Source organism: Silene latifolia, chromosome 3 (assembly GCF_048544455.1).
Source record: "Silene latifolia isolate original U9 population chromosome 3, ASM4854445v1, whole genome shotgun sequence".
Lineage (NCBI taxonomy): Eukaryota > Viridiplantae > Streptophyta > Magnoliopsida > Caryophyllales > Caryophyllaceae > Silene > Silene latifolia.
Window position 1 is genome coordinate 80,610,041 of NC_133528.1, and position 25,866 is coordinate 80,635,906.

The 25,866-nt window shown below is 36.1% G+C and overlaps 2 protein-coding genes across 2 annotated transcripts; both read right to left on the reverse strand.

Moving 5' to 3' along the window:
• Positions 1–16,431: 16,431 nt before the first annotated feature.
• LOC141646151 (uncharacterized) lies at positions 16,432–18,536 on the reverse strand. Its single transcript, XM_074454176.1, has 4 exons — positions 18,431–18,536; positions 18,274–18,349; positions 16,871–16,969; positions 16,432–16,735 (listed from the first exon to the last, which is right to left on the reverse strand). Exons 1-4 carry the CDS (start codon positions 18,526–18,528, stop codon positions 16,628–16,630), a joined length of 381 nt encoding a protein of 126 aa, XP_074310277.1. The 5' UTR covers positions 18,529–18,536; the 3' UTR covers positions 16,432–16,627.
• Positions 18,537–19,559: 1,023 nt separating this feature from the next.
• LOC141649259 (uncharacterized) lies at positions 19,560–21,746 on the reverse strand. Its single transcript, XM_074457954.1, has 6 exons — positions 21,709–21,746; positions 20,968–21,091; positions 20,679–20,870; positions 20,316–20,570; positions 19,948–20,217; positions 19,560–19,858 (listed from the first exon to the last, which is right to left on the reverse strand). Exons 1-6 carry the CDS (start codon positions 21,744–21,746, stop codon positions 19,757–19,759), a joined length of 981 nt encoding a protein of 326 aa, XP_074314055.1. The 3' UTR covers positions 19,560–19,756.
• Between the last annotated feature and the right edge of the window lie 4,120 nt (positions 21,747–25,866).

Below are 25,866 nucleotides of genomic sequence, written 5' to 3' on the forward strand. Positions count from 1 at the left end.
GAGATGTATGATACACATCTCAAATTAATGAAAATAGCCACGGTTGGACCCGACTTGATCTTCTTGTCCAAGGGTAATGTGGTGGAGAAATCGTCGGATGTGATGGTAGCCGTGGAACAGAAATTGGACTCGTTCATGACGAGTATTTGTGAAAATTGGATGTTCAAAATAAGTTGCTTGTAGAGTTGGTCGCGGGAATTGGAAAGGAGAAAGATGAGGCTCCGATTTCTAATGGTTCGGGTAATGTCGAGGTCCAAGCCTATTTACATGGGTTAGAAGGACGTGTTGAAGCTATGGCTCGTGATGCAGATAGAGCGGCTAAGGAATGTGTCCGTCACTCGGGATCATTGGCTAACTTGGCTAGTCAAGGAGGGGCTATTTGGCGCGAAGGGAAGGCTATGCATGCGGAGATGGGACTTATTTTCGAAGCTACAAAGGCCTTGTCATTGAAGGTGCTCAACTTTGAGGCGTGTCTCACGGCTCAAGCCAATCATGTGCGGTCTTGCTTCGATCGTCTCGACTCTCTTGGGTTTAGGACTCGTCCCGGTTATATGAACCCCAATATCGTGAAACGCGACTATGCCTAAACCCATCCTACAATCCCATTCCTTGCTCTTTTCCTTATTAGACTTATATTTTGATGTTTGTCTATTCGGCCCATTTTGGCACTAACTACTATATTCGGCCCTTTGGCAAACTTTGTTTATTCGGCCCATAGGCTTTTACTTTTCGGTTTGTATTAAACATATTATATTATGCTTGCTTGTCGTAGATTTTCTTCTCGTTTTAAAATATGTGTTTACATGTTTATTTCTTTCCTCGGTCTATATTATTCTTGTAACACCCCCATACTCCAAATGCCTTACCAGGACCACTTAAGGCATGGGAGTGCTACCATCTCGGTTACCCGAGGCAATGATAATCAAATAGACAATAACGAAACGTACTTTAGTAATAATAAAGTTTAAAGCGATACAACCAAAATCGAAATTGATAAAAGAAAATACAAAGGTTCTCAAAACTGTCAAATACTAAACAACTAAAAGTGTTCGACACAGCGGAAGACTTCTAAAACAGCAACGTGGTGACTCATCCCAGCTATCCCATGCGCATCGTCTCATACCTGCTCAATAACTGCTCACCACCCCCGAATGGATCACCACAGTTTTTTTAAAACATTTAAACGTGGTCAGTACTAATTACATAAAAACAACAGCTGCAATGAAACCATATTAAAAACAACACAAACAGCACATCTCAATCTCCACAACTCCACCCTATCTCCACACATCTGACTACACATCGAAGTGTGTAGCCCTGCTAGAGTACCCATCGCAACAGATACTCCTCGCCACCAGTGGGGGACGGCAGCCGTTCCCACCTAAGCTCCGCTCATCTCCATCGAGCGATAAACCCATGTTCAATAATGTGCGCATCCCCCTTGTGACGGGAACCACAAGGGGCGAATCAAGGGCGTGAAGCCACTCCAGCAAGTGACTCCACTCAGCCAGGGATGCACCCCGAAGATCACAGACAGTTACACAACCAATCAACAATATACTAACATCCATCATTAAAACCAAACCAATATTATAATTAATCAACAATCACAACAACAATCACCAACACATTATGTAGCCAATACTGAGTAGGGAAACCCTACCTGGAATAAGCCATCACAAGACCGTCACAAGCAGCTAACCAAAATGCTCTTCTACGAAATCTCCTCCTATAATCACATATACAATCATGCAATTACTACTAAGCCAATCAAACACCCAAAACCCCCAAATCTACCCAATTAGGGTTTAACCAAAATTGACAAAACAACAGAAAAACTATACAAGGATCTTACCCTCGACACGACGAACTCAACGGCGTAAATCACACGACGATCCGACCACCTTAGCGTTTGGGATTTGTTAATAACGTGACGAATGCAAACTACGTAACTCTTTTCACTTCTCTTGAAAGGTTTTAAGAAATAAAATGATTAAGAATAATGACGGAAGCCTTTTATATTAATCTCGCGTTATTAACAAAACCCGGCTAAAACAACCCGTAATACGCACTTACTCGATCGAGTAAGTCACTTACTCGATCGAATGACCCTTACTCGATCGAGTGCCACACTTACTCGATCGGGTACCCATCAAACATAACACTGTTTCGTAAAACAACTTACTTACTCGACAGAGTAAGCCCCACTCGATAGAGTCCCCAAATACATAGAAAACCATAGTATTACAGTCTTCCCTCCTTAAAAGGAACTTCGTCCCCGAAGTTCAACCCATACCCAAAACAAACATACTAACTCGATTAAGACACAACAACGCAACTAAGGACTCAAAACAAAACCCCAACCTATCAAACATGAACTCTTAACACCAACTCCACCAACTAAGCCTACCATCCACAAACATTGTTAGCTCCGTAACCTATCATCCACTAGAAAAACCAATATCCAGATACACATAACATCAAACGGAACGTTACATTCTACCACCCTTAAAAAGAACTTCGTCCTCGAAGTTTACTCACACTCATAACCTCATCATCCAACTGTCAACACTATCAAAATATTCTCACACTCCTAAACATCATAATACTACAAGCACGGCCATGACCTTTAATAAAATCAATCACAACAAAGATCCATCATTTATGCTACACCAATACTCTACTTCCAATTATACTACAACATGCACAACATTGAAACTCTCTTTTATCGCATCCTACTCCTCTTAAGATAATTGTTGCATCCTCGTAACTCACTAATACTAAATACTTAGCTATATCATCTCATTATACTCATCACCACCGCATGTCAAAGATAACCGCCTATAATCTAAACACTCACCATTCCTATATCCAAGGCTCTCTTACTTAAACAGTTCTCATACCTCAATTCACTCGGCACACAACCTAACCTATACCACAAAATCTTTAGCTTAACCAAACTTCAACTGTTCCCTATTACCGCCAAAATGACATAGTCCTCTATACATGCACCTATCTCCATACTCATAACTCACGATCCACAATTATTAAACACACTCACACTAGATCCTCAAGTTCTTTTCTTTCATTACCGCAAAACTCATCCATAACTTAACATGATACTAATTTCCAACACCCTATACTCACTGCCCCAATAAAAGATTATGAACCACTTGCAGCTTTCAGATCAGTACAACACATGTTCCACCATTCACATGCCATTACTATGTCTACCAATGCCTCATCTTAAAATAAGATCAAAATTACTGTAACAACCTCTCACAACTGTGTCCCATCAACAGAATATCGCCATACCATGCCGGCAACAGAAAAATACACAACTCTCTTCCATATCATACTCTACCCTCACGCCCAAGCTGAAACTGGTAAGAAACATAAATAAACAAAACAACCGTCTATCTGTCAAAACTGAAACTCACAGGAAACAGCAGCAAACACAACAACAATCTATGTATAACTGGTATGTACCTTCGAAACTCGAATCGTAATCATCCCACCTACTCCACCACAACCAGTGACGGCATCGCAACACCGCCACCAACAACCGCACCACAGCGCGAAAATACCCGCATCACAACACGAAGTACCGTGTCCAGATCACAACCCGAGGCACAACAACCACATCGATCCCACTTTGTAACACCGAAGTGTTCGACACAGCCGAAGACTTCTAAAACAGCAATGTGGTGACGCATCCCAGCTACCCCATGCCTTTAGTGGTCCTGGTAAGGCACTTGGAGTATGGGGGTGCTACAATTCTAGTTGTTTTATGTCTTGTTCTCGTCTTTTCGAAGATGTGAAGAGGGGGAAGAAATGACCGTGACGTAAGTATTTGCTTAAGCTTGCTCTTTGTCAAAACCTTTAATCTCTTAAGGTCCTTTGATGCTATATCTTTGAATATAAGTAGCTTGCTCTTGCGTTCGACTGACTATTTTATTTATAGTATTATGTTGAGGGGGAACTTGTACTTAGTCACAAATCGTAAGAGACTTGTCATCATCAAAAAGGGATAATTTGTTGGACCATTTAGTTATGTGATTTGTTTTGATAATGACAAATATGTTTTGTTATATATATGCTCTTGCTCGTAATCGTTTGTTAGTCCTTGTTAGAATTAAAAAAGGTTGTCATAGCAAACAATGTTATAGCACTCATGGCTATAACATTGAAGATTTGTGAAGCATCATTGAAGTAATGTTATAGCTACTTGAGCTATAACATTGAATATTCATAAAGCGTTATTGTGACTACATCAATCACAAGAATGATGATCACTCAAGCAAAAGACATGACCGAGTCTATAAGAAGCTCAAGATGAAGAGCTTATGATCAAGATGAAGAGATGATCCTACTACTGAAGATCTCCAGGAAGATTAACTAGTATAGGACAACATCTAATGACGGTATTTTTAAAAGTAATATTGGAAAGGTAAAGTTATAGCTATTTCACCTATAACTTTACTTTCCAAGCTTAATGTTATAGTCATTTACGCTATAACATTAGGTTGCATTTTGAAGGCACGATTTTAAGGCTTTAAAATTAATTTTCGAAAGCTCAAAGGTTATCTATATATTTTTAAAAATACACGTATGTATAATTGAGGAATGATGCGGGTTAAGGTTGAATAATTTACACATATCCTATTGGTTAGTAAAACGACTTATGAGTCGTCATGCTACCTAGGGGTTGATAAGTTGTTTAAACATAAACCCTAAGCCCACAACCTTATATTTCGACTAGGGTTTGTCGTGAGAGTTGGGCTTATGAGCCGTTTCTCTTTGTCGACTATGCTCCTTGTGCAAGTAACATATTAGGTTAAATCTTGAATAGATTGACTTAAGATGTTCTATCTTAAATAATTATTTAGATTTATCATATTTACTTAATGAAATATCTTGTGGAATAAAATAAGGAAAGATAAGATTTGTTTCTTGTGAAACAAACCATCCTTCCTCACGGCATCACTAGGGTTTCGAATAAAACTCTAGTTGTCTCCTCTACTATATATACATATGTGCTTTAATCTTTAATAATAACTTTTCGCATACTAAAATCTCTTTGCAAACAAATTGAGTCAAAATTCTTAATCAAGTATTTTTCTTGTTTTTGCATTCGAAAACCTTTACGAAAAGTCGTTCTTCAATTTGCTTATTATTCCGTAAGATTACGTTACTAGATAATAGTACTTAAGCATTGTTTCTTACTCGTTCAATTGTGTGAACACTTAGAAGAACAATCAAGTGCTTTCTTATTAACATAAGTTAGATTAAATCGAGTATTTAACGGTACTCATTTGAGTTACAGCTAGAGTTAGTTATACGAGTGGGTTAGTAATTTTGTAATCCGTAGAAAGGTACTAAAATTATTAATCGCGAATAGTGGACGTAGGTTTCGACTTGTGAAACTGAACCACTTCAAAATCACGTGTGTCACTCGTTTTTTGTTCGTTTTCTTTATACTTAAATTCCATCTAGTTAATTAGTTAAAGTTTAATCAATAAACTTTAATAATTAATTATTAAGTCACGCTCATACGGACATACGAAAAAGTGGGCTAAAGTTTTAGATACTCAATTCACCCCCCCCCCCCCCCCCCCTCTTGAGTATTTCGGATCGATAGACTCTTCACATAGATCTAGAGTAAGGGGTGAAGGTACGCGTCAGGAAGCCCATAAAGACACCTAACCACGCTCGTTTCAATAACGGCCTCTACTAAGTCTACTATTGGATTCCAAACAAGGTCGTAACTACTACAATATATGATATGCAAACATCGTTTTAAAAATCCCTAACATATGACAACAATTTCTATGTCGTTCAATGCATAAATGCTAACTTTGTCAAAGTTGTTTTATCATGTTGGTTGATTAATCGAAATAGAAAAATGCATACATAACTTAGGTGGAGAGGAGAGCCATTGAGATCTACCTTTTCATGCCGACACAACAAAGAATCTAATTACAACTTGATCTATATACAAAAGTAAACTACAACTCACGACACATACAACACACTCTGCCAAATTGGCCTCGAAAAACGTGCACAAATGGGTGGTTCACGGCATACAACGCACGGCCTTAAGGCACTCCCCATAACGCGTGCATACTTGCATAATCTTATCGAATTAGACATTGAATCATGGTCTAATTAAATAAGACTACGGTTTTGAAATATTTTTTAACTCAAATGGAAATAAAATAAATTATAAACAAAAGTATATAATAAAGTTATAACGACTATTATAAATACTACAACTCAATAATGAAATAAACACAAAAAAAAGTTAAAGGCTAAGCTAGATTGATTAATCAGTTGATTATGTTAGACAAATTACGAATTAGATTACAATTAAATTAATTAAACTAAATTAAATAAATAAAAGGACTTGAAATAAATTAAGTACAATCTATTGATTAAATTGAACTCAACCTATTAGATATATTCACCTACCCATGTTTATTCAAATAGAACTAATCAACAATTGAGGAATTAAATGAAGAATGCAAAATTAAACTTTACAGACACGTGCAGTACACGGTCAGAAACTTTAAAAAAGATTCAGAATAGACCCCTGCAATGCACGGTTTTGACAGAAAAGCTTTGTTATCTTCAAAGTATACCCAAAACTAATGAAATAATAAGTTACAAAAATTATACTAATTAAAATTTACAATTTTTAGACTATAAAAACAGTCGAAAAATGATTTTTATAAAATTAGAATTAAAAAGTTACAAACTAATAGTTAAATAATTACATAATAAATAAAATTAAATTCTAACTAGTCGACGAGTGTTAATGGAAAGATGTTAAGCATGCACTTCGATACTAGCGTGAAACAGTGAAAAGAACGAGAAAATTCAATTAATAATTAGAAGATGTAAATTTCATTTACGAGTTAAGTTACTTTTAATCCTTAACTGTCTAATAGAACAATAAATTAACGAATTGAGTCAAGTCGTCAACTTTAATCAATTGTTTATAAACGCAAATTGAAAAGCGTGACATGCTACGTGAGAGACGAATGGGACGAGACAAGCACGATGCTATAAACAAATCTACGATGTAAATCAACTCATTTAATTCTGCCCGATTTCGAATATGGGGATATGTAAATGAGAAGGGGATACGACCGACCAATCTGGTGGCTTTCTTTCCCAAATCAAGTCAACGCGGGTGTTAGGAATGGTACTTTAACTCGTACTCGTACTAAACTAAAGTTTCTATGTTATCTATGCGATGTCAGACGATATAATACAATTTAAAAATAAAATAAAAGAACAAAAATATAAAAAAAAATAACCGAAATAAAAGGAGGAGAAGAAGGAGTTTTAATGCACCCTCAACATACATGTATCGTTGACACTGTCTTGGGTCGTAATCGATCATATATTTTATCTTGTGGGGCCGCCGTCGGCGAAGAAACAAACAATTTGAACACGGTTTGCAAATATGGACAACAACTTTCAAACACGAACCATAAACCCGATTTTCAGCCAAATTCGAATCTAAAAAGTTTTTGCGAATCTGTGTAAAGTATAGTTTTTAAAAGTTTAAAGCGATGGAATTCTTTTTGAGAGAATGGGCACGATAATAGAGGGAAAAGGTGACGGCTTGCAATGGAATTCGCGCGAAAAGAGATTATTTGCACACTCTGGTTTTCGAGCAAATTCGAGAGCTTTTTATGCTTTGTTTTCGAGGATTGAAGTTTAACGATGGTGCATGAGTATAAGTAGATGTTAGAAGATATGAGGTATATATGGCGAGTGTCGAAGGGTTTGAAGTTAGGTTTGAGAGAGGTGTTTGCAGTCGGGTTTGCTAGTGTTTGTTTAGGAGTTTGGTTGCTGAAAACGTGGGGTTTGGCTATGATTTTTTAGGGTTAGTTAGAGGGTTGGTTGAGGGCTAAGGTAGGTAATGGATGTAGGCATGATTAGGCATGGAGGGGAGTGATTGAGAGTGGATTTGAGACGAGCACAACGGCTCATTCATGCTCTGTTTTTTTAGAGCTACTGTCGTGGGTTGTTGGAGGGAATTGGAGAGATATTTTGAAGGGTGTTTTTGGGGTTTAAGTTAAGGGAATACGGGTTGGAGAGTTGGATACGGGTTGGAGGTAATGAGTTGCGGGTTTGGGTCAGTTTGGAGCTTCACAAGGGAAGAACTTAGGTGTGGTATTTGGCTCCTTGTAACGTGAGTATGGGAGGGCTTTGGGAGGGCTTTAGGAGTGTATTTTGTTGGGTTAAGTGAGGGAATTTGGGTAGGCTTAGATGGGGTTTGAACACGGGGTATGTGGTGAGAGATTGTGTCAAAATAATTTAAAATTCGAGCCCAATCTAGCTAGAAACCGAACCCAAAATTCGCGTATATGGTGCGGTTCGAAACTTTGTCGTCTAAGTCAACCAACCAAAACAATATTTATAACTAAACAAACTACTCTTAGTAGAGTGGTAAGTAAAGGTCAGATCCCAAAGGACGGGTGTTGAATTAAGTTATCGGTTGCAGAAAGCTATGTCTTAGGGTGTCACAAATTGGATTGAGATTTGAGGTGTCAAGCTACACTACTATAACGATGAAATGTAAAGAAATGAAAGCAAAACAAGTAAGTAAAGTAGGGGTTTGTAAACAATAGATTAAGGCACTAGGGTGTCATGGGTTCATAGGGGATTTATGGTGGTGATCATACGAACATGTTTTCATAGTTGCAAGCAAATTATTGTTGTATTGGAATCGCGTTAGTTTATATCTTACGATTCATAATAAGATTTGGGTCCCGGAGCCCAGTTGTCTAGACTGTACAACACCTACAAGTCGACTTACTTTCTTCCTATTCTCTTCTATACATGGTCTAACAAGACTCGAGTTAGTTTATATCTTACAAGTCTTGTTGAATAGATAAGAGATGTGCAAAATACAAGGTTTCATAGTCTAGCATTTTATCAAGCATAACATGTGCATAGGTTAACACTACAACAAGCAAGCAATCTTATGATAACATATTAGATTAAGTATGAATCTACCCCCATGTTATAGTTCCCCTAATCCTCCATTAACCCTAGCTAGGAGACTACTCACTCATGACTATGGTAAACATGCTAATGAAGGTGTCAATCATATTAGCAAAGTTAAACATGGTAAATGAGTAAAGTAATAAATAAGTAAGGGTAAAAAGGATTATACCAAATTGAGGATGATCCAAATTATAAGCAAAGAATAATAGATGAACACTTGATGAATGATGAAGAGTTGTCAAGTCTTCAATAAACCCAAATAAGCTTCAAATTACCCAACTAAAACTAAGAACACTTGGAGGATTAAAGAGAATTTGAGATATGATTAATATTGAGATGAGTGATTACAACTTGATTAGTAATATCTAAACTAGATTAAGACTAAATTAGAACTTGATAAACTTGCCTCTTAACCCCCTAACACAATGGGTTATTTAGACTAAGTACAAGTATTAGCGTAACTAAGGGCTTAAATGACGATTAAGTCCCTAAGAAGATGATTAGTGCTTTGCAAGTCCTAGAGAGAGCCGCAAGGATTGTGGATTGAAGCAATCTCGCTCTGCCCAGTGATCCGCTCGACCTGAGGCTAAGACGCTCGGATTGAGCCTTGAGACACCCGGCCTGAGATGGGGACGCCCGGATTGAGGGCTGAGACGCCCGGATCAATGCTTGAGACGCCCGGATCTTTTGATCAGCTCTTCTTCTTCTTCGATTGCCTGAGGATCCGTGGGGATCGTAGGTAGGTCATGGGGCTCCTCATCATTGCCCATTTCTACTTCATTTATTCCTTTAGGCCTTTAGTAATGGTCTCCCCTTTTATGCTTCGTCATTAGATGCACTCCATTTAGCTCTACTTTGCTCCATAAGTGCAAGGTTAGCAATCCTCTCCTACCAAGGACACAAAACCTCAAAGAATATGCAAAGTAGGGAACTAATGATAAGAAATGACCCTAAATAGCACTAAAAGGCATAGGAACGAGGCTAGTTCGGGGACTAAATGTGCACAAATATGGGTCACATCAGTATAAAACCGTCGTAAAAATTGAGTTTTTTAAATACGATTTATAAAACAATTTAAATTTAAAATTGATTTTCTAAATGAAAGATTATTTTATTTTTAATAAAAACACCCAAGAAAAAATTCAAATTAAAATGATAAAAATGAATTTTCTTTAATAAAATACTAATTTAAATATCATTTAAATTAATACTCTATCGACAACGCTCATTCTATGTCGTAAAACGAGCTCCAAATAATGATAATGCCAACTAGTTAATACATGTCGTCCTATCATGATTGGGTGTTTGTCGGGTTTTCTGCAAATTCCAATATCGACGGATACGGGTATCTTCAATTTTTCTTTAGTTTATGCAAGCTTAACTGCTGGTGTAAATGATGATGTCGCTTTTTGAATGAATATTGTTTGACTTGCCTTTCATCTGTTCGCATTTTCGTTTTGGTTTTTGCTTTCTTCTTATACACGCTTTGCGGTTTCTTCCTTAATTTTTGGAAGGGAAACCGTTATCTTTACAACAGGCGTAACTGTTCCTCTTCTCGTCTTACTTGCGGATATCAGAGGCGCATGTTGCATATGGATCTCTATTTGGACCTTTATTGCCCCCCACCCCCCCCCCCCCCCACGAGTCGTGTTTCTACGGGATCTAAAGTTTTTTTCCTCCCTATAAATTGTCTCATCCCCCATCATTATCCAACATTTACAAATACTTTCAACGGTCTCAAGCGGTTTGTTTGAAATCTTCCTCTACTCATCCCTTCGTTGTCCATCGTATTTTGCGTTTCTAGGTTAGTTGTTTTTTGTCCTTCACTTTTCTTCGCTTTTCTTAATGGACTGTGGTGGTGTTTGTGAGGTTGATTGTCAAGCGTTGACCTTGGGGATGTACCCAACTTTTCCGGCTAAATGGCTGACGCGCGCTTGGGTCATCTCGTTGCCCGTCGTGGTTATCCTGGTCAATTTGCCGGCTTCTGTGGTTATATTGTGGGTTGGCGTCCGATGTTGAGGATTCAGACGATGAAATTTTTCTAAGCCAACGCGTGACTCTTGGGCCTTCTTTGCTTCTTATCCCCAAAATATTCGATTAGGCCCTTTATCTATTCTTTTTATAAAAGCCCAAGTACCCTTAATGTTAACACCCATGGCTAAACCCTGTGTCGGGGGCGGTTACCCACTCATGTTGTTCTCACTCATGCGCATCCTGTGAACCTTCCCAGGAGGTCACTCATCTTAAGACTACATCCAGCCAAACACTCTTAACTGTGGAGTTTTTTCGGGGTACCCCAACCGAATAACGTCTTTGGTTAACATGGAGTATTACACACTCCCACTTGAAGAACGCAACGTCCTCGGTGTTGGAGTATGTGTCCTCAACAATAGTGCGATTACATGTATAAATCTCATGATAAGAATACATAAGGGATCATTCAATTATATAGTCAACTGATCAACATTAATCGGTAATGATTGGCTAACTAGAGTTTGACATTACTGTCGTTTGACGGTGGTGATCAGTTGATCCCTTAAGGTCACACCTATAGGACAATTCCCTTGATAGATAAGTTGATTAATTGTATGTCGATACAAGTTAATCAATTCCTTAAAATTGAACAATTTGTGAGTAAGAATAAGTATCTTATTGTAATTTGATTAAATAAAATTCACTTTAGTAATTAAAAGATTTTATTACTAAAATTGATAGTTGTTTATGAAACAATTAAATTAAGAATGATTGATTAATTATAATTGTAAAATGTTGTGAATTATATTTATATGACCCATTTTGTACTTGTGATCATAAATTACTAGCTAATTTGTCATATGTGATTAATTTATTAAGAAATGATATTTATTTGAATAAATATGCATTAAAATTAGTTATGGGCATGGTGTGTGACACATGACATAACAAATGACATTTGACAAAATCACAAACATAAAATGGATGTCCATTTTATGTATGGACCGACAAAGGGGAGGACTTATAAGTTAGTGGGTGTTTTATTTAATTGTTAAATAAAACACAATCATAACCTACACTAACTAGCAATGCAAGCCTACATTTTATGGGTAAGACAAAAGCCATGCATTGGCCTTTCTCCCCTCCTTTCACCCGGCCTCTCAAGGCTCAATAAGAGCATCTTTTGCTCTGATTTTTCATTCTTATACAATTTTAGGGTTTTGACATAAAAACCTCTCTTATTCTCTCTAAAACTTGTTTTTAGATCTCATAAAATTGTTCATCTAATTCTAATATCACAGAATAATATTACTAGTGTAGTAATACAAACATTATTAGAATTATTAAGGATCTCTAATATATTAATCTAGTTAACTAGTATATTAGTTTTAAGGGTTTTGTTTTGGGTGCAACAAGAGGAGAATCTCTATACTTGGGATTTTGGAGGATCATCCAAGTTAAATAAGCTCAAGAACAAGTGAAGGTAGGAGACCTTACTTGTGCCCCAAAAATTCGAACCATATACAATGTAAGAAATGTGATTTTCTCCTTATTTTTATTCCTTTTGTTATGCATGCAACTAGGTCCACTAGTATATAAATTACAAGTAATTTTCAAAATTATTAGATGAGTCTAATAGGGGTACATGAACCTAACAATTGGCATCAAGAGCTTTGGTGTTGCATGCATAATCGGTTTGGTTTTTTCGAGTTAAATGTAACTTAATTAAAACTAGATATTTTAGATTTATGATGATAAATCATGAAAAAAAATTTGCATGTAATATATTCTTGTTCTAAAATTTATTTAGGTCATTTTTATGATTTATGGTATTTTACTGCTCATTTTAATAATTTTTAGTGATTTTATTACATTTTAATGATTAAAATGGTATTTAAAATGCGAAAAATAGTTAGACTTGGTTTCTGACCTTAAAATTTTTATATGACCTCACATGCATATTTTACTTATTGTATGTAAAATTTTGTATAAATTTGATTTATTTTGCATGATTTATGATTTTTATGAGATAAAAATGAATTAAATGGAGGTAAAATGGTTAAAAATAGTTAAACTTCGAAACAGATCATGAAATTTTAATATGTTGTCACATGCACATTTTACTCACTGTGTGTAAAATTTAAGATGAACTTGAATCATTTTGTATGATTTATGAATTTTTAGTGTAAAAATAACATAAATAGTGACTATTTTAGCAAAAATAGCTAAAACAAATTACATTGCATGAGAAAATTATTTTAGGTTTCATTTATGTCCCACTTATCAGATCTAAAGTAGAAAAATTGATTAGATTAATTTTTATATGCTTTAGATGTTTTATTTGATAAAACCTATAAATCGCAACTACATTTATCTCGAAATAAATTCTAAAATTTTAACCATGATTTTTGATATTATGAGTTTCATATTCCAGAATGTTCAAAATTTTAAAATTCTAATTTTGAAATTATTGTAATTTAATTTGGATTTATTTCATAAAAGCTATGACTTTAGGGTAAAAAATGAGCATAAAAATTATATCAAGTTGAATTATTGTCAAAAATTGAGTAATGACTAATTTTTGAGTTCTAATTGAGTTAGGGTAATTAACTTGAGCTTAAATTTGATTTAAGTATTTCTTTGTGATTTTAATAAGTTATTATCACGCATTTCCATAAAACCGGATTATATACGATATAAGGTTTTAGTAGGGCGATTTGGCACATTAATTTGGCATGTTAGACACATATAATAATGCTTCTTTTTATTGATGAATGTCATAATTTTATTTATGTAATTTTGAATTATGTAATTTTATCTTAGTATGACCTTAGTTTTAATCGGTATTACCCGCAATGTAAGGGAATAGCGATTCGGTTGTAATTTTAATGTGATCTCGTATCACTTTTATTTTTACTAGTTTTTCGTATTACAAATGTATAATAGGAATAGCTTTGTATTTTTATTATTATTTGTAATTCCGGAGTTCCTTCAAGACGGTGCCATGCGGAAAGGCGTTCCGATCAAGACGGTGTTACCTTGGGAAGCGTGCCACTTGAAGTTCAAGGGACCAATGGAGTTGGTTTCCGAATTTGTAATAGATTATTTGATTTTCTATTTTAGGAAGGCCATACTAGGAAATTTTTTGCTTTGCATTTATTTTTTATATGTTGTATGCATTGCCAAATCGCCATAAACAACACATGCATATCATATCGATTATTCGACCGTGTCAATTATAATTATCGTTAGTTCGAAAATTTAGTTTACTTAAATTTGATAGATAATAAATTGACTCGACCTCACACATTTTAAAAGATTGAGAGTTAGCCTTACCAAATAGTAGGAACCCATGAATCTCAATTTCATAATGGTACAATACGATTATTCGGGGTGCTCTCTATTGACGTTGGGTAAGTGGGGTAATAAAATGTTATTACATTTCGAAATTTGGTTGATCTCAACGAAAGTATTAGAGGGACCGTTGTCTCAATAGGTTCGGGCTAAAGATGAACTTAACGTAAATTCATCGACCGAGAGTTCTAATTGTAGAATCGGTTTGAAGGGTTAACCCACCAAGATTATATTAGCAAGAGGTGTAGAGGGCTCGTAGTCTCACATCCAAGATTTAATATGAATTTTGGGTCTCGGAATCGTTTATATAATTGGGTGGAGGTCATTATATAAATGCTAAAACATTCTTAAATGTTTTATATATTACGATGAATGTTGTTTTTTTTCCCACTATTTCGTTGTTTTTTAACGTTGTTCTATTTCATTACTCCTACTCATATGCGATATCATTTATTTGTAACACGAGTCTCCGCTAAACCACTATTGCTAACGACAAAGAATCTCTTTCTAAAATGAACCGAATCATAGATTGTGGACTAGCTCCATAGGAATCGTTCTATTCCATAGAACTCCATAGGAGTTGTCCTATGTCATATAAGATTAGCATCTTAAAATTCCTAACATACCTATGTATGATTTCTTGTGAAGAAATATGACTAGAGGTAATGATTAGTCAAAATATGTTTTGATTATATCTTCTATGCATCCATGGTTCAAAAGTCTTATTACTCAACCTAAACACTTGTCATCAAGCACTTAAGTTGTTAAGAATATGACAATGTTAAATTGGTAAATTGATTTGTTAGAAATTTTGATTGACCAAATACCACAATAGAGTTCATCCTTGTGAAGGATTAATTAGGAATTTAAATAAAAATAAGTCTTCATCAAGTACAAATTCTTACAGTAAGTGGGAGCAATAAGAAGTAAGTACCTATCTTAATTGTGAAGGATAGAACTAGGCACGAAAGAGAAGGTGTTAGACACCAAAATAGAAACAAACCCCAAACAAGTAAAGATCTAGGAAGTTGGTCGTGTGACTCCTACATATTCCTTCTTGAATATCTATGACATTGACATTGCATTCATGCCAATTATCACATCATGAGTATTTGAAACAAATTTGTGAATCATGTTAGAAATTGCCACATTTCATGATTATGAAATATGGCAAAGGGATGTCAAAACCACCTTTCTAAATGGGTATTTAGAAGAGGATGTGTTCATAACACAATCCGAGGGTTTTGTAAATCCTTAGAATCCTAACATTGAATAATCGTATGACCACTAGCAAGAATAAGTTCAGAAATTTGCATGAATAGAACTAGGGTAGTTGCCATTTCATCCATGAACATATGAATGTTGTAGTGTACTCATTTTAGTTTTGTATTTAGAAATATACCTCAATAATTGTTATGATGTACAATATGTCTAAATAAGAATATAATTTGAGTTTTGCACAAAAGGTAAAAATGCTCCTTTTCTCCAAAGATAGCGTTTGAGCCACAAAACAACTTAATAGTGATGGAGACGGAGGAAAAACGTAGTACATATCAACTTAATAGTGATTTAATCGAGACATCACTACTACAATAACCATTAAGGAGAACGGTCAAGGACCGTTCTAAATGCGTCTTTCAACCGGCCTGTGGCCAAGCGTTCTCTTTGATATATGAGAACGGTTGGTAAATGGTCAACCCGTGCTCGTTGTTATTTCAAATAGCACGGTTGCTAATGGGAACCGCTCTCATTGATATTTCAAACAGCACGGGTGTAAAAGGGGACCGGTCTCTTTGTTAAGGCGTTCTCTTTGACAGGAGTGTTTGGCGCCATTGTTGAACCTTTTCAAAGAGAACGGGGGATGGTACAACCGTCCTATTTGTTAAGGCGTGCTCTTTGATATACCATTTGGCGCCATTTTGTGCCATTTCAAATAGAACAGGTTTAACAATTAACCGTTCTCTTTTAAAAGTGTTTTTTTTTATATTTCCTTTTTCATCGTAATTCCTACACGATAGAATCGTATATATAGCTCATATAAGCATTAAACCTGCATTAAAATTCAGAAACTCCAGCATATTTTACGCAACAAATTTTATTAGAATTAACAAGGACAAATCCTTGAAAAAATGTACATCGTTTAATGTTTATAATAGCGCATAGGCTACAAACGTACTTTCATACTTGCAAAATATATATAAAAATCCTTGAATCGTTATTACTTAGTAGCATGTAAGTGCAAAAAGAATTGAACATCAAGAAATTGTAATCAGCTTCATCCACCATTACTTTTCGGCTTAAAATTGACGGTGAATTCAGCCCAAATATTCCGCACCTCGTCGATTTGCTCAACCGTATATGTCTTTGGGGCGTTAAGCATGAACTATATATATAGGACATCCAAAAATTTAGTTAATACGCTATATATATGACGTGTAAAGTAAAGCAATTAATAAGATGGAGATTATAATAAGAAAAGCGATGAAAATAATTGAAATGAAGAAAACAAAATACATACATTTGGGGTAATATTAATATATCTTCCTTTGATTAGCTCCAACATATATCGACAAATATAATACCCGCATAATACGCTCCCATCAGGCTGGCGAGGACACTAAAACAAAAACCAAACCCATATACATATGTTATATCTACTCCGACCAAAAACAGGCCAAAATAAAGCCTGATGCAAAAACTGACGAGAATGCATATACTGATCAGGCCAAAAAACAAACAAGCAGTCTTTGCACAAAAGCGACGAGAATGCAAAAATACGATCAGCCTAAAAAACAAAAGGTCTTTGCACAAAAACATGCCAAAATTCCCAAACTGATGCAAAATCGAAAGAAAAAGCCAAAATAAAGCCTGATGCAAAAAGTGACGAGAATGCAAAACTAAATGCTACATGTAGAGCTACATGTAGAGCTACTTTCAAAATGGATTGACAGTAGATGTATATGTACTAGGTACTCCATATTCAAGGAAATAAAAGAATTACTCCAAGAGACCCCCAATCAGTCAATGGTGTAGAATAGGTTATTCATACAAATCTGATGGCATATTAGTAGATATAATAGAAAGGACAATGTTCCATGAAACATGTGAATCAAGCAATGACAACACAAACAAGTCGTCCCTTCACAATGCCACAATTAATAGAACATATATCTGGGATGGTAAAACTTAGATGCAAAACAATTTTTTCAACTCTACAACTCTTTCAAACTAGTATAAAATAGAAATTATCAAAGTATCATTCTAACATCAAAATTCTGGTGTTGGTTGCAGTCCTAACACTTTCTCTATCCAATTGAAAATGAAATCAAGGTTTCAGTCTACTAGCTCAGATATAATTCACATCATTAGACGGATCTGTTTGTCTTTAGAAATTTTGAACTGGGAATTTGAAATAGTACAAGTTGCTAATTAATTACTAATTACATAACATAACTACAAGTTCTAGTATAGAGTTCAGTCATTTCAAACTAGTTCCACTTGTACTTTATTATCTTTGCAATATTAAGGAAGCATTACAACATCCACATGACAGTCTAACTATTAAAATATAGGGTGAATTAAACAGATTAACAACATTATTCTATCATTCCTGTGCCTCAATGATTACCACTTATAGCGCTTACCCCGGCCTGTTAGAGTGAGAACTCACATTCTACATCAGCGGATAATTAGAGGAGATTTGCCATGCTCACAAGTGTCCATGCCAATTACATTAGTATTGGACCTTTTGGGTAAGTGCCTAAAACAAAACTATAAGGTCTCCGCCCAAAACAGACACTTTCATTCTAATGTCGAATAATGGTCTTTGGTCATGGTCATGGTCAGAACACTTCCTCTATAAAAGATATACTAATGATATTTATTTTTTCCTAATAAATATTGACAATATAAAAGATATACCTTAATTATTCTCCAAGTAACTGGTTTTGCCTCGAGCCTTGCTAGTGGATCGATAGAGTTTCTTTTCTCGAAGGCTCTGTATGTGATTTAACTAAAATAAGTCGTCATGTCAAACATAAGTCAAATCACGCACTAACATGTAATATACATGATTTACCTATTAATTATTTCCATGATAAACTTTCGAGGCTCCGTATACCCAGCAGGATCACACCAATACACAATACTTTCAGATGGATTAATTGCAGCCAACATCCAATGATCACTTTGATTAAAAAAAGAGGACAATGAGAAAATTTCACGTAAATAGCCAGGAATAAATAAATAGAAGTTCGAAAATGGAAAGCTTTATGTATACCTTTCGTGATAAGCGCAAATATCGTTTTCGACCCCCTGCCACTGCGTACATGTCATAGCTCTAGCTATATAATCGATCGTAAATCATCGATTACGGATGCAAATTTAGACAACGTCTCGGAACAGAATCCGTAGAAACTAGTAGACTTCATAGTATCACTAAGATCACTCAAATAACTACAACAAGAATCCAATGACCATTTGGGATTAATGCTCTATTACTGTTGTTTAAAACACAAAATGTAGATGCATAAACTGTTTATTTGGCTCCTCGATAGGATCTGCGGTGGCTCAAAACCATCACCAAATTGCCTATTTTCTTGAAAGGAGTGGTCACTTTGTCAAGGATGGTAAGTGCCACATAGCGTAACTCTAACTAATGAAGTAGCCTGTAATCCTGTATATATGACATTTCCTATATCCATCTGTGCTTATCTACAAAGACGATTAGCGGTCCAATCGGGTGTTGCAGAATCATTGTGTCCAACCATGGAGCCCGACAACTTGATTATGTCCCAAAGAACTATAATGGCTCGGAAGAGGTAATTCGATTATCATGAAATAATTTCAGTTCCACTATCTCCCATTTATATACTCCACAAGAGTCTCGATTTGGATCTGCGGGTTATTCTGTAGCTTCATTTAAAAGACGTGACAAAGTGTGGCGCTATCAAATGCCTTTTATGTAATTTACGAGGTTGTGGAAGCTGTCGAAGGGAGAATACCTGTTTTCTTGGATGGTGGTGTTGTACATGTACTTATATTCATAGTACCCCTTTCCGAGAATGCGTTAGATGATCCGAGGTGTTGTACATGTACTTAGACAACTCATTCCATTCCTTTCTTACTCTCAAACGTTCAACAAACAAAATAACGGCTGGCTTCCTACGGATAAAAATAGACAGAACATGGTCATTAAGAAAGCTTACCTCATAAAAATAGCAATGTGAGAGGCACCTATCTCGCCTTCGTCACACCAATGAATAAGCTCCTCGTAAGAAATCGGAGAAGTGTAGTCATAAAGGTGTAATATATGGTCATCAATCGCAACGTTAATCAGTGATCCGCTCGCCTTCAATACGCGAGCCTCGAGAAGTAAAGAATTCATCAGCGGGGTTCTCAACTTTTACTTAAACTCACTACTAACTTCTACACCCAAAATAGTCGGGACAAGAGGTGGTGCAGACCTTTGATGATTCTTCTTCTTCTTCTTCATTACGATTTCCATCTTTATTATTTTTTCACAAAATAGTTAATATTTATATTAACTTATTTATAAGACAATACTTCTAATTTTAAAAAAAACTACAAAATTACCTTACTAGGACTGTGAATATGATTCTGAGGCCACTGAACATATGAGTCCTTCGCATCAATCAATACTATCAAATCATCCCCAACAGGCACAGGCAACGTATCATTTTCCGATCCAGATTGTACTTTCTTAACTTCTACTTTCTTATAACCATTAAGTAGTGATCTACCGTGAACAGTTATGAATTCCGCCTTTTTTTCCATATACATCAAGCCTGATGCCACTATCTTATTCGGATTTCCGGGTAATGATAAATCACAGTCTCTCCACCCCTTGAAATATTAGTAAAATCAGAACTTCAAACTCATTAGTCACGCAAATATATTAATAAGTTTCCTTAAAATCTTAGTGATAAATCAAAAGATGATACCTCCTTCTCTTGGCTAGGTGGCTCTTCATGTGGTATCTCTTTACGGTGTGGCTCCGGATGGGATTGCTCCTCACTCTCTTGTATTGAGATACTATGAGAACCATCCGTAGATGGACAAGATTTCGATCCTTGAGTACTCATAGAAATTCCTTTCAGGAAGCATTCTAATAATTCTTGACTTGGCTTCTCACCACTTTGCCAAAAATGCACCATCATACTTTGCATATTTGATACTTGTGTTTGCAAAGTATTTATCTGCATGTAAGACAAAAATTCAACAAATTGGTTATGCTTAAAGTAAAATAATTTTCAAATAATAAATATTTTGAGACGGTCTTATTCTATGTTTACATAATAAATTACCGTCTCTTTGAGACGCTCTACTTCTGTCGGCAGCTTTTTAGGAGCCTTCCCAAAATACTCAGTTATGCATATGCCATCAGGAACCCCTCGCACACGGCCACCATGTTCAGGTTTGCCGATTGCCTTAGCTAGTATATCTTCTCGTCCCTTAGGCTTAAATGTACCTGCCTCCACCTCTTTTTCTAGTTCTTTCTACACCCATTCATAATATTATATTATTTAAATACATATATAGTTGTGTCAATTCCCAGAAATTAATAATTTTTGTTCTAAAAATTGAAGAACTTACAATTTTCGTAGCCACTTCCTTGTAATATTCGGTCAGGTCTCCGTTATTAGGCGTGTGACCCCTTAGCCAAGTTAAGTGCCGGTCAACTTCCTCCAATATCACTCCATTTTTGGCAGTCTTTTTTCTACAAAAACAAAAAAAAATTAAGAATGTCAAGAGTATAGTAAAACCTCCAGATTTAAATAAATATAAATTATAAAGGTATGTCTAGGTGTATGTACTTACGATTTTAACTTCAATCCCACGGTAACCTGCTCGAGAGCCAACGAACCTTGTCCTATTCATACAAGCATTCTTCTTGTTGTTTGCATTTATTTCCTTACATTTTACAACATATAAAGTAGTTAGAATAATTATATATAGTAAGCGGAAAGGCAAAGATACTGAGAAAGCACCGTGTTCTTTAGAAACAAACAAGCAGTTCATTGCAATTACAAGAAAAGATGAAATTTGGACAAAAGCAAAGATACTGAAAACGGTGTGTGGTGTTGGAGAAAGTTAATTGACCTGCTCATACACTCCTTCAACGAACAAAATTGTATTTAGCGGTCTTTGGTCCCGACTGGTTTTACAGATCACCGGTATGCAACATACCAGGGACACGAAACAGATAATCCAAAACCAAAGACCTGCTGGGTAAGCTACAAGTCTGGATCAGTCTGGACCGAACTTCACAGATCGATCCGGCTAGCCAGTCAGTGCCTAGTGTTAAATAGTTCAAATATAATAAGTGAATATTACCTTAAATGCCTGAGTAGTGTGAGATGCCACAAACACATTCCAATCCTCAGGTGTTATTGATTCATACTTTTTTGTTGGTGGTGTCCTCTGTATTGCGCCTGTCTCGTCGTATAGCCACTTACGGACTAAGGTGCATTTCCACTTTCTCCATAAATTCCCAGCCTTTATGAGACACCAATCATAACGGTCTGCGATAACGGTGAAAGCGCCCTACACAAATGACAAAGTTTGTCACCAGAGCCTAGTAATTTATATATCAAAAGCGCCCTACACAAAGGCTCTGGCTTGGCACAAACACAATAAAGAGAAGTTATGTGATGGCAAGTTACTACCTCTGTACAAGCTTACCATGATGAATTTGATGTCATGAAACCGAGTATGTGATGGCAAGTTACTCTATTTAAGCTAAATGAAGTAAACAAAGACACCAAAGAAACAAAACACAATAAGGAGAAGTTATCCTTATGTTGTCTTCCATCCGACGTGGTGATACGCAACCATACATAACAACTGTGATAATAGATTTACCTCTAATTTTGTATCACGTGTGATAACTTCCTCAAGGGAGTATCAGCTTTATAAACCAATTAATATCCTGTGGGTAATTCGGTACCACCAACCTCTAACAACCAGAGCATACTTCATCAGCCAAATCCATATGTGGAGTTTTGGTATCAAGAACCGTGCTTAAGTGTTGAACTTTGTCACATACATAACATATTTAGAAAAAAGGGCAAACAGATGAACTTAAGGACAAGAGTTGAACTCTCATTCTAATAATTTCAGCATAAAATTCAGCTGCACGCAGATGATACTCTATGTAGCAAGTCTTGTGTATCACCAGATGAAAAATTACCTGACAAACAACTGCTGCACAGAAACAGATTGCATGCTGCTGCACAAAATTACTTGATTTTGCTTACCATTTCAGTATTGCATAAAACAGATTGCATGTTGTGGCTGCCCTTACTCCTTAAATCTTAATTTGTTACACTTAGAGAATGGTAGAAAAAAAGTCTGAGCTATTATATATAAACTTTTTACTAGGAGTATATCAGTCTTCAACTAACTGTTAAAAATGATATGCGGCTTTCAATTAATCCTAATGAAACTTTAAATGCTCTTGGTTTTTGACACTTACTATTTTATGCATAGAATAACCAAGTCAATTATCACATAACCAAGACAATTACTGACCGTGATACTATCCAAAATTTCTTGCTTCGTGACATCATCCACATGGTCCCACGTTTCCACTGCGCAACTAACATGCCTCTGAGTAGTAACGCCAACCCAGCTACTAAACTTCCCAGCGTACGTTCTTGTAGGCAATCTATGCACTTTATCCCACTCTAATTCAATTGGTTTCTTCTCCTGAAGTGCTTTTGAAACTAAGGCCAACACTGTTCGACCCCTCTCCTTAGACCTTCTCTTCCTCTTCTTGCCCGAGTCATCGAGTTAGTATTACGAGTTCCTTTACACCTCTCGTGAGCCCATCGATCAACCTGGCCTGCATTAACAAATTACACACTCATCAAATTCTGTAAATATATCAACATAAATAAGACGTAAATATATCAAATTCTGTAAATATATCAACATAAATATATCAAAAGCTTCGAGACAAAGACGAGGTTAAAATAAGGGGTTGGGGTAAAGTGGCTCGATTATGCGGGTAGGTAGGTAGGTAGGTTGGTGTTGGTTAGATGTGTCCTTCCTTATAAGGTATGTGGTGATGAAGTCGGAGCGGGGAGAAGCGCAGAATTTGTTATAAGGGCAGAAGGAGAAAGTGAGGATGCCAAGTTGATTTCAGAGGCAACTGCATCCAGCACCTCCACCTTGGTGATCTTAGTAATAGATACTTCTACTCTAGGATTTCTGCTAGAAATGTTAGAAATAATATTAGCGAGAATCATTGATGATGCGGGAAGGCAAAGTGTACGAGGATTTTATAAAGCATAACTATAATAAACATAAATCATCATGACTTACTCATTTTTCAACAACACGAGGGCGTTTTCTGGAAGGGGTGTCAGTATTAATCCATATTCCTTCGTTGTGATCATCACGCGTATATAAACTCGAACTATTGACAGTATACGTATCATCTAAACCTGATACATTACGATCAAAACCCTCATATACAACATCTTCATCAAAACTATCCACATCCCGCCTACTCCTTACGGATAAAACAACTGACCAATTTTTATCTTTTGGATCGGTCACATAAAACACTTGTTTGGCTTGTGTGGCTAAAATGAAAGGATCTTCCTTATGTCCACTTTTATCAAGATTCACCAAAGTGAATCCTAATTCATCCTTACGGACACCGGTATTAGTTTGACACCATTTGCACCAAAAAATAGGGATATCGAAATCTGTGTAATCTAACACCCAAATCTCTTCAATAACTCCGTAATAATGCATCTTACTTAAAATTGGATTCTTATCTTTTGAACTAGAAAAGTGCATTGCTTCAGCTTCTACACTTACCCCACTATTTTGCATCGTACTCTTGTCATCTTGCTCACGAGTGTAAAAGGTGCACCCATTAATGGCATAACCACTATAAGAAGATGCATATGTATTTGGGCCGAAACAAAGCCTTCTTAATCTAGAAGAAATATAATCAGGATATTTTTGCAAGTCTTCTATCACTCGACCCTTGAACCATGCTCAAAATGTCTTTTTGTGCTCATTTCCGATCCACATCTCGGTTTTATTTCGATGCTTGTCCCTCAAGAAAACCATGTGTTCCTCAATGTACGGCTGTACCTCATCCTCGTTATGAAGGACATATGTGTGTGCTCCATGCCACTAATCAAATGCCATATCTTGACGAACATGACCCCTAAGACCTTTGCCCTTCATCCACTCACTATGTCGATTCTTAGGGATCCCAAGTATCTCAGAATTTGATAAGTGTGTATAACAATAAGAAAGTGCTTCATCAATGATGGCACGCTCGACAATGCACCCTTCAGGACGATATCTATTACACGTATAATCCTTATATACTTTCATCAATCTTTCAAAAGGATATTGATACCTTAAGTAAACAGGTCCTAGATACTTGATCTCTCTTACCAAGTGTACGGTCAAATGAACCATGATTGTAAAAAATGAAGGAGGAAAGTACATTTCGAATTGACAAAGAGAAGTGACAACTAAATTTTGCAAATCCTCTAACTCTCCAGGATCAATAACTTTGTTACATATGGCATTAAAGAAAAAACAGAACTTGGTTATGGCATATCGAACCTTTGTAGGTAAAATGTTACGTATGGCCACAACTAGTAATTGTTGCATCAAAGTATGACAGTCGTGAGATTTTAAACCAGTAAGCTTGAGATCTTGCATTGATATGAGGCTACTAATATTCGAAGAATATCCCTCTGGCACTTTAACACCATGCAAACATTCACAAAACTCTATTTTCTCCTTTTTTGAGAGTGTATGGGCAGCAGGAGGCAAATAAGTCCGTCCTCCCTTCTCTTGCGGGGCCAACTCGGGTCGAATTTTCATATCCACCATATTCTTCCTAGCTGCCACATTGTCTTTTGACTTATTTGGGACATTCAAAAGAGTGTTGATAATATTGTCACAAACATTCTTTTCGATATGCATAACATCCAAACAGTGTCTTATGGAGAGTTCCCGCCAATATGGGAGTCGTTCAAAAAGAGGAGACATCTTCTTGTATCCCCGTGATGCTAATTTAGAACCCTTCTTCCCATATGTAATTTAAATATCTTTCACCTTTTGATATACATCATGACCGCTTAATATCGTAGGACATGGACGATGATCAGGTTTTCCATTGAAAGCTTTTTGTTGCTTGCGATACGAATGATCTTCCTCCAAAAATTTACGGTATCCTAAGAAAGCCTGCTTTCGAGAAAACCTCAAATAAGAAGAGTCAACATCTTCTGCACACAAGGGGCACGCCTCTTTCCTATGCACAGTATGTCCACAAAGATTACCGTATGCAGGAAAATCAGATATAGTGCATAATAACATTGCTTTCAAATTGAAAAAAACTATTTTGGTACGCATCAAAGACTTCTATTCCTTCATCCCATAGTGTTCTCAAATCGTCAAGAAGGGGCGCCAAGTAAACATCTATATCATTACCCGGTTCTTTGGGACCGTAAA